This window comes from Leptonychotes weddellii, chromosome 12 (assembly GCF_054177405.1).
Source record: "Leptonychotes weddellii isolate Sample4059 chromosome 12, ASM5417740v2, whole genome shotgun sequence".
NCBI classification, from domain to species: Eukaryota; Metazoa; Chordata; class Mammalia; order Carnivora; family Phocidae; genus Leptonychotes; species Leptonychotes weddellii.
In genome coordinates this window covers 20,511,040-20,521,687 of record NC_138380.1, presented here as the reverse complement: position 1 = coordinate 20,521,687, position 10,648 = coordinate 20,511,040, and the positions used below count along the sequence as shown (strand labels likewise).

General features: G+C 41.5%; 1 protein-coding gene across 4 annotated transcripts in view; it reads left to right on the top strand.

Moving 5' to 3' along the window:
- The window catches only part of AHCYL2 (adenosylhomocysteinase like 2), a 163,623-nt gene that overhangs the window by 98,583 nt on the left and 54,392 nt on the right, over positions 1 to 10,648 (top strand). For 2 of the 4 annotated variants that reach the window (XM_081800115.1, XM_031023644.2), the window contains one exon: positions 9,652 to 9,733. The exons of the other annotated variants lie outside the window; for them this stretch is intronic. In XM_081800115.1, the coding sequence (XP_081656241.1) occupies positions 9,677 to 9,733 (57 nt within the window). In that variant the 5' untranslated portion in view covers positions 9,652 to 9,676. The remainder of the gene's footprint in view (positions 1 to 9,651; positions 9,734 to 10,648) is intronic. 4 annotated transcript variants of the gene reach the window in all.

Here is a 10,648-nt window from a genome sequence, read left to right as displayed (position 1 = left end):
GAAATAAAAACTTTAAATGACACACTGGACCCGATGGACTTCACAGATATATTCAGAACATTCCATCGCAAAGCAACAGAATACACATTCTTCTCTAGTGCACATGGAACATTCTCCAGAATAGATCACATCCTGGGTCACAAATCAGGTCTCAACCAGTACCAAAAGATTGGGATCATTCCCTACATATTTTCGGACCACAATGCTTTGAAACTAAACTCAATCACAAGAGGAAAGTGGGAAATAACTCAAATACATGGAGGCTAAAGAGCATCCTACTAAAGAATGAATGGGTCAACCAGGAAATTAAAGAAGAATTAAAAAATTTCATGGAAACAATGAAAATGAAAACACAACTTGTCAAAATCTTTGGGATGCAGCAAAGGCGGTCCTAAGAGGAAAGTATATAGCAATACAAGCCTTTCTCAAGAAACAAGAAAGGTCTCAAATACACAAGCTAACCCTGCACCTAAAGGAGCTGGAGAAAGAACAGCAAATAAAGCCTAAACCTAGCAGGAGAAGAGAAGTAATGAAGATCAGAGCAGAAATCAATGAAATAGAAACCAAAAAACAGTAGAACAGATCAACAAACCTAGGAGCTTGTTCTTTGAAAGAATTAATAAGACTGATAAACCCCTGGCCAGACTTATAAAAAAGAAAAGAGAAAGGACCCAAATAAATAAAATCATGAATGAAAGAGGAGAGATCACAACCAACACCAAAAAAATACAAACAATTATAAGAACATATTATGAGCAACTATATGCCAGCAAATTAGACAATCTGGAAGAAATGGATGCTTTCTAAGAGATGTATAAACTACCAAAACTGAACCAGGAAGAAATAGAAAACCTGAACAGACCCATAATCAGTAAGGAAGTTGAAGCAGTAATTAAAAATCTCCCAGCAAACGAGAGCCTAGGGCCAGATGACTTCCCAGGGGAATTCTACCAAACATTTAAAGAAGAATTAAGGGCGCCTGGGTGGCTCATTTGTTAAGCATCTACCTTCGGCTCAGGTCATGATCCCAGAGTCCTGGGATCGAGCCCTGCATTGGGCTCCCTGCTCAGCAGGAGGCCTGCCTCTCCTTCTCCCACTCCCCCTGCTTGTGTTCCCTCACTCGCTGTGTCTCTCTGTCAAATAAATAAATAAAATCTTTAAAAAATAAAAAAATAAAATAAAGAAGAATTAATACCTATTTTGAAACTGTTCAAAAAAATAGAAATGGAAGGAAAACTTCCAAAGTCATTTTATGAGGCCAGCATTACCTTGATCCCAAAACCAAAGACCCCATCAAAAAGGAGAATTACAGACCAATATCCCTGATGAACATGGATGCCAAAATACTAGCCAATAGGATCCAACAGTACATTAAAAGGATTATCCACCACGACCAAGTGAGATTTATTCCTGGGCTGCAAGGTTGATTCAATATCCGCAAATCAATCTATGTGATACAATACGTTAATAAAAGAAAGAACAAGAACATTCTCAATAGATGCAGAAAAAACCTTTGACAAAGTACAGCATCCTTTCTTGATTAAAACTCTTCACAGTGTAGGGATAGAGGGTACATACCTCAATATCATAAAAGCCATCTATGAAAAACCCACAGCGAATATCATTCTTAATGGGGAAAAACTGAGAGCTTTTCCCCTAAGGTCAGGAACACGGCAGGGATTTCCACTATCACCACTGCTATTCAACATAGTACTAGAAGTCCTAGCCTCAGCAATCAGACAACAAAAATAACTAAAAGCCATCCAAATTGGCAAAGAAGTCAAACTCTCACTCTTTGCAGATGATATGATACTTTATGTGGAAAACTCAAGAGACTCCACCCCAAAACTGCTAGAACTCATACAGGAATTCAGTAAAGTGGCAGGATATAAAATGAATGCACGGAAATCAGTTGCATTTCTATATACCAACAACTTGACCTCTCTTTGAGGACAGTTTACCTAGAACTGCTAACTGCAGCAGACTGAACTTTGACCTGAGTGGAGCTCTATTTGCTGTGTCAGGGAAATTGAGGATTTACATTCCACACTCCATTCCCAGAATCTAGAGGACTTAACAGGGTGTGGAAAAGGTGGGGTGGTGCCTGCTTTAGCGTACTGTAGTCTCTGTATTGCTTAATTATTTATCTGAGAAACGGTGATTGGATTAGTCAGTGGCAGGGAGGTACAGAATTTTGTTATAGTGATGTTTCTATTTATGGTTTTGTCAGTTCTTAGTCATACCTGAGTCCCTTTTCTTTTCACCTTTTTTTTTTTTTTTAGTTTTTTTTAAGATTTATTTATTTGACAGAGACACAGCGAGAGAGGGAACACAAGTAAGGGGAGTGGGAGAGGGAGAAGCAGGCTTCCCGCTGAGCAGGGAGCCCGATGCGGGGCTCGATCCCAGGACCCTGGGATCATGACCTGAGCCGAAGGCAGACGCTTAACAACTGAGCCACCCAAGCGCCCCTCTTTCTTTTCACCCTTTAGGTGCCTATCCTGTATTTTATTCAGTTGAAGCTTTACTCTGATCTAGCTATTCTTTAAGTCATTTTCTCATTCAGCACATATTCATTGGTTGTTTACTATATGCTAGGCACTTGGAATACAGGAATAAGACATAATCTCTGCCCTCAAATTGTTTGCAGTTCTAGTTGGAAACATACAAATGATCAGTCTGGGGGATTACTCAGTAATTCACAGAATCAATTCTTAACCTAGACCAGGAGCTGGAAATGTGTACTGAAAAAAGTTACAGCTAAGCTAAATTTTGAAAGGGGTGTGTGTTCTTAGTGGGGGTTTGGGGGAATTTTGAGAGCTGAGGCTTGGGAGGTATGCACAAGCTAAATCAGCAGGGTCTTGTGTGTCATGCTAAGGAGTTTGGATTTTATTTTGAAGACAGTGGGGAGCTATGGAGGCATTATGAATAAGGAATTGATGTGATCAGATTTTTAAATGATTGGACTGATGATAATCACATATAAATAAGTTAATTTAACAAATAAGTTAATTTACAATATAGGTATGGAATTATCTAGGCCCTTGTCAAAGTGTAGTCCCAGCATTATTTGCATCATGTGAGAGCTGTTAAAAATGTAGAATCTTGGGGGGCACCTGGGTGGCTCACTTGGTTAAGCAGCTGACTCTTGGTTTTGGCTCAGGTCATGATCTCAGGTTGCTGGGATCAAGCCCACACCGGGCTCTGCACTTAGCAGGGAGTCTGCTTCAGGATTCTCTCTCCCTCTGCCCCTCCCTCCTCTCTCTCTCTCAAATAAATAAATCTTTTTTTTTTTTTTAAAGATTTTATTTATTTATTTGAGAGGAGAGAGAGCACATGAGAGGGGGGAGGGCCAGAGGGAGAAGCAGACCCCCTGCCGAGCAGGGAGCCCGATGCGGGACTCGATCCCGGGACTCCAGGATCATGACCTGAGCCGAAGGCAGTCGCTCAACCGACTGAGCCACCCAGGCGCCCCTCAAATAAATAAATCTTTAAAAAATATGTAGAATCTTGGGACCTAAATCGGTATTTTAATAAATTTCCAAGTAATGTATAGGCACATTCAAGCTTATGAAGCACTGATGTAGATGGATGTGATGATGGTCAGGCTTTAGACAGCTGGTATGAAGAAAGGACAGAGTGCAAGAGATATTATGGAGTACGTATTCTTCTTTCTATTGGAATACTCTTCTCGATACTCCTCCATGCCAAATACACACCAGGTATCCCCTACTCATCCTTTACCTTTCAGCTTAAACGGAGCTTCTCTTCCAATATGCATGATTGGCACCCTTACCATATACTTGCAGAGCACTCTATACTTACCTTGTCATTTTTCATATTTTTATTGTAATTACTTATTTAATTGCCTGATGGTAAGTACCATGAGAGCAGGGACTGTCTTTCTATGCTGGCTGACACTTAATAGGCCCCCAATAAATATCTGTGGTTTGAATGAATGAATTCATCATGTAGAAGATGGATTTGGGTGTGTTCGGGAATAAACAGGTTATATTTGTAGTGATAGTGAATTTTAAAGTTCCAGGCACTGTTCTAAGTGATATAATATAATATTATACATAATATTATAATATATTATACTATTATATATAATATAATAGTATAATATATTATTATATATAATAGTATAAATATGTATATACATTTATATGTATATGATTTATTTGATCCTCTCAGCAGTCCTATAAGGTAGATACTTTTAATATCCTCATTTTACAGATGAGAAAACTGAGGCATGGGGAGGATAAGTAATTTGCCTAAGGTTACATAGTTAGTGTGAGTCAAGTAAACCAGACAGTTGGTACCACTCTGCTATGTCTGGTTTTGGACAAAATAACTTCCTGGCACTTTTTATATATTTCTATGTATTATTTAATTTTGATAACATCAATATGAGGAAGGCATCATTATCCTGTTTTACAGATGAGGAAGCAAAGACTCAAAAAGTTATATAGCTTATATAGTTATATCTTTATGTAAAGATACACAAAGGTAGTACGTGGACAGAGCTAGCCTTTAAACCCAAGCCTATCTAGCTCCAAAGCCTGCAGTTTTACCAGTATGTCTCCATGTGGAGTCTAAAATACCTGTGGGGTATGAGTCTTAAGGTACTGAGAGGATACCTAACATTCAGGTTGTGGGTAGGGGGAGAATTCAACAATCCCATTTGCTCTGGTAGCATTAGCACTTCCAGTTTGCAGGGGCAGAGGAGTTCTGAGGCCTACCAATTCCAGCCAGCCTCATAACTGACCAGATAGAACTTTGAACTCAGGAGATTAAGAATCTTAGCCTCTACAATAAGCTGTAACTTAGGTGACTAAGGAGTAGTTAACACTTTTTCTTACAGCCTCAGAGAAACCAGATAGCTTAGAAATACTGAATGTCAGAACTGGAAGGAACCAGTTCTAACCTCCCACAGTCCACTATTGCCCCCCTCCCCCTTGTTTTATAATGAGGAAACTGAAGAAGAGAGTAATTAGGTGACTTGCCAACATCTAATAAAACCATGAGAGACAAGCCAGGAATAGAGGACAGGGTCACATTCATGTATTCTTTGCCCTATGACTTTCTAGGTTCCAGATTTATCACCTCTTATTTAAAACTGTTCTGCCATTGTAGTTACTTCTTCACCGCTGCGTGCTTCTTTTTGACTCTGTTCCCCTGGAAATACTGACTTGTTTTTTCTCCTCTAGCCAAGCACCTGGCTTACCTTCTTTAACAACACTGCTATCAGATCACCACTGGCAGGAGCACAACTAGCACGTACAACTTCAAGTTGTTCTTCTTGGAGTGCAAATGAGATTCTTTTGAACTATTCACACACATGGTCAGTTTTGTAAAACTTGAAGGGCCACGGGTGCAAATGTAGTTTGTATAACTTCTTTTTTTTCTGAAGTTGCAAAGTTCTCACCTAAATGTTAAGAGTGCTTATTATAGATAACCATGTGCAGTGGTCTCACTCCTGCCCCTTCTATATGGTAAAATGAAATTAGATCGTAAACAACTTTATATCTAGTACTTACCCCCAGGCCTCATACCAGATGCACCCCCACTCCGTTACTAGACCTTCGGTTCCCAAAGGTGGTAACAACTCCTCTTGTGCTTTGTTTCACAGTCATTGCAGAAGGATGTAGTGAGGCTGCAGTTTACAAAGGAAGTCTACTTTAGTTAAACCCTACGCTAAGAAAAGCAAACAGGGGTGCCTCAGTGGCCCAGTCGGTTGAGCTTCGGACTCTTGGTTTCAGCTCAGGTCCTGATCTCAGGCTCGTGAGATGAGCCCAGCATTGCCTCCGTGCTCAGCTCCGAGTCCACTTGAGACTTTCTCTTCCCACCCCTCCCTCCCCCGCCCCTCTTATGCTCTGGCTCTAAAATAAATAAATAAAATTTTAAAAACAAAAAGTTATAACTAAAATGACAGTTTAGCCTGCAAAAGTGATATATTTTGTGCTTATTCTTTTATTCTCACCCCTGTCTTCTTTAAAAGTCATTTTCTTCCATGTTTTAACATTACCATGAGGGCAGTCATCTTCCATTTATTTAATAACTGATTATGTAGGAAACATTTACAGGAGCACCGATAATCTAGTAGTTTGCTGATCACTGAAATATTTTCAGGGTTGGATTCCACTCTTTTGGCCTTGATTTGTTCGTAAAAACTTTATTATGATGCAGATCATAATGGATTACAAATGATGCAGATCAAGCAATGGAAAGTGGATTATATATTCCTGCAGAGATAATATAATTAAGGATTAAAACCCTATTAAGGACTCACCACAAATAAGCCCTAGCTGTGGGCAGTAGTGTAACTAAGCCTCTGTATATATAAAATAATGTTCCAAATTCAGTAAAATGGACATAAACGTATTGAACATATTGATTATGCAAGTTACTCCAAGAGTACTATAAGGTGTACATACAGCATACAAAATTTGTTAATTCTTTGAGCCCTTACTGTGTGCCAGACACTGTGGGCAAATCAAACTGACTAAGCCCTTGAAAAGCCTGGAATTTAATGAGAGACAACACACGTACACAGTAGTTTTAATATGAGGAAGGGTGAAAATAGTGATGTGACCAAAGACCAATACTAGAGGAAAGGGAGATTGCTTTTTCGAGTCAGATTCCATGGCAGTACTATCATTTGAGCAGAACCTTGAGGAATTTGCATAAATGAAGATGATGGAAGTGAAGGCAGAATGAATGCGTTTCAATTTGGGAAAATGGCATGAGCGAAGGCATGAGGTGGGAAAGGACACAGCATAATAATGACATAAGTAAGAGCTACCATTTAGTAAGCCCTTGGTGTATACACACTTTTTAAATCCTTGCATCAATCCTGTGAGGTGGCTATTATTATTATTACTGCACTGTATGGATTGGAAAACTGGAGGGAGAGGGAGGTTATTAAAGGGCAGAGTCAGTGTTCTCGCCAGGTCTGTTTAATTCCCAAACCAGGAGTCTTAGTTGCTGTGCTTCGTGGTCTTCACTTTCAGAAAATAGTGGGCAATACAGCTTTCCTAGGGATGGAGTATGTACGGGGATATGGAGTGGGAGACTATCTTGGAAAGGATTTATAGAGGGTTTTTAGGAGGCAGTGAAAATGGATAGGGAAGGACAGATGACAGGCTTGCAAGAAGGTTCAAAAACAACTGGCAACGTATTGTTCTGGGGACTGGGGAAAGGGGGGAATCAAAGATGACTGAGGTTTGTATTTGGTTGACTGAGGGAATAGAGGTAGAAAAGTGAGAAGAAACTTATTTTGAGGGCTTGGGGTGGGGAGGAAGGATGGAGCAATCATTTTGATTTGGGATATGTTGCATTTGAAACAGATGGAAGATACCATTGGAGATTTAGGCAGCAAATGTAACTTCTCATTCTCTTAAGAAGTTTGGATTATAAGGAAGACCAGGGGGTGCCTGGGTGGCTCAGTCGGTTAAGTGTCTGCCTTCAGCTCAGGTCATGATCTCAGGGTCCTGGGATCTAGTTTCACTTGTTCCCTCTACCTCTCTCTCTCTCTCTCAAAGAAAGTAAATAAAATCTTTAAAAAAAAAAAAAAAAAAGGAAGACCGACAATAACTGGAGGTGGCTGACACCTAAGGCTTTATCAGAACTGACACCCTGACCTCAGAGGGCATATTGCTCCTGCATTTCATCGGCCTTCTATATCTTGGCATCACTCATTGTTTCACTCCATAGCCCCTCTGTGACCACAGCTTCCTTTACTTCCACCTCTGCTGTTCGCTCTTCTTCTTCTTCTTTTTTTTTTTTTAGAGGGAGAAGCAGCAGGAGATGGAGAGAGAGAATCTTAAGCTGGCTCCACGCCCATAGTAGGGCTCAGACTCACAACCCTGAGATCATGACCTGAGCCTCCCAGCCACCCCTGCTGTTCTCTCTTCTTACTACATCTGATCTCTACCTGCCCTGTGATCTCTCATCCTTTGACCCTTCTGCATTCACTGGGTCCAACAGGCCCCTTCTGTTTTCTTTCTTTCTTTTTTTTTTTTTTTAAGATTTTATTTATTTATCTGACAGAGAGAGTGATAGTGAGAACAGGAACACAAGCAAAGGGAGTGGGAGAGGCAGAAGCAGGCTTCCCGCTGAGCAGGGAGCCCGATGCGGGGCTTGATCCCAGGACCTTGGGATCATGACCTGAGCCCAAGGCAGACGCTTAACGACTGAGCCACCCAGGCGCCCCGCCCCTTCTGTTTTCAACTGCCTTTCTTTCTAGTCTAGACATCCAGGTCAGGTATTTGAACCCTGCCTTCTCTGGCATCTTACAATACCTCTTCCCCTAGACATTACCTTCCTCTCCATTCCACATCCAAAGGATCATTCTCTTAACCAGTGAAGGCCCTAAGGGGCAATGAACCAATAATCCTGATTTTAATATTATAATCATCAGCTCTAGAAAAATTATCCTCTGCGATGGGACTTAACACTGAAAGAATCTCTGGTCCTTGAAAGGGACCAAAGCAGGCATATCCCATTGGGCTTACTTTGTGCCTGAAATCTATGGTACTCTTACTGGATAATACACTCTAGGAATGGGCAGAGCAGGTGAAATAGGTCAGGCCACCTTTCGTTTTGTCTTGTTTCCCAATTTCTGAAGTATGCAGAGAGGAGGGAACTGGCATAGGAACCTAAAGAGGGAACAGCTTTTGAGGTCCCTTAAGGTGATAGTGTATAGGGCTACTGTGTTGGCATCTCGTCTCTTCCCAAAACTAGACTGGTGAGTAAAAACCCGCTCTGGATAGGGACTTGGAGGCAGCACTAGTCTTGTTTGGAAACCTTGGCTTCCTCTAAACCTACACTGTGATAGCTCCTGACTAGCCTCAGGGATGCAGCTCGTTTATAATTGGCACCTATGTTTCTGCCCCTGAAGGCTCTTGGACCTTCATGTATATAGCACAGGGAGCCAGCAGAGGGAGTTGTGGTCCCAGAACTTTCTTTAGAGCTTCTAATTTCTGATTTTGCAAGAGATCTTCCCTGGCACCATCAGAATCAAATCTCCCTTGCAATAAGAATTTAACTTGAGATATGCCTGCGTTTGGTGCCAGACCCCTAGTGTGAGCAGATGGGGAAGTTCTGCATAGCTGTTTAAACTTGAAAGCCATAAGGAACTCTTGATTTCAAGGAAACGCCTGTTTACTGTGCAGATCCAAATCAAGCAACTCTTGAGAAATGGGAGTGCCTTCTTGACCTCGATCCTTATTGATCTTGGTATCAGTACCTCCAGTGACGTGTCCTGAGGGGCGGGAGAAAATTAACAACTGCCTTACACACCGGGAAAGAGAGGAAGCCTGACTGTTGTGGCAGAAAGTCCCCACTGGGGAGGCAGGGGTTGCGTGTTTGGGTAGCATTAAGCAGTGAGTGTCCTGTGGGAAGTTCAGTGCCTGGGTACAGAACCTTGCATCAGCTCCGATTTTGAATCAAAAGCAGAAGGTTTGAAGCGGGCCAGTAAGGGACTTGTCAGGCAGTTGACTAATGACCTTAATTTGAATAGAAAGCCTCTGTGAAAGGGGATGCAGCTTCTGCTAGATATTGTAAATTTCTGAATCCCTAGGTTTGGTTCTGCTTTTGGGCACTGAAAAAACCCTGGCATTTCCAAACCAGCTTTCCCTTTTGCTTCAGGATATATATTACCCAAGCCTGCACTATGGAGAAGTGGGACGGTAATGAAGGCACCTCAGCTTTTCACGTGCCTGAGTGGATGGTGAGTGCTTTGGTCACTTTGCTTTTCCTTCTGTTTCTTGGTAATGAGGCAACCATTTCCGACAGGTGACAGGGATCACCTGGGACAAGTCCCTACCAAGATCTGTGGTTGGGAGAACAGTTATTCCTCTAATTTCTGATGAGTTCCTGTGTCCTGGATCTCCCCTGTTTCTTAACTGCAAGTGAAGCTGAGGAAGGTCTGAGAGCTGCCTGGCCAGAGTCGGCGTATTGCCTGGTTGTCTGTGCTGGGCTGGAGTTCCCTACTGCTGCTGGTCTACCTCATGGATTGTATTCTGTAATTGCTTTGCACTCTCTTTGCAAGCTGATGCTTAGTTTATTTCTCATGGGGGTAAAGAAAAAGAATAGTGGTGGGGGAGGGAAACTGAACTTATGGAAATGGTGGTCTCTCAAGTCTCTGAAAAGATGTAAGATATTTCTTGCCTACCTGCCCATTTTTTCCCTCCAGTCAAAACATTTCCCCAAATATGCTTTATATGTATTATTTCTAAGGGGCAGGAAGTATAGCTCTCTTGGTACTGTTCTTCAAAATGTCATATTTGCCTGATAGATATTTTTAATATAATGTAAATATAAGGACTTGTTTGTTGATAAGAACTAGTACTTAAAACCTAGTATTTTAGATCCAGTTTCAACTTTTGATTTAAAAACAGCAACTATCCTCATGTTCCTGTCTGGTCTCTTCTAGGTTTAGCCTGATTTTTTTTTTTTTTAAAGATTTTATTTATTTATTTGAGAGAGAGAGAATGAGAGAGAGCACATGAGAAGGGGGAGGGTCAGAGGGAGAAGCAGACTCCCTGCCGAGCAGGGAGCCCGATGCGGGACTCGATCCAGGGACTCCAGGATCATGACCTGAGCCGAAGGCAGTCGCTTAACCAACTGAGCCACCCAGGCGCCC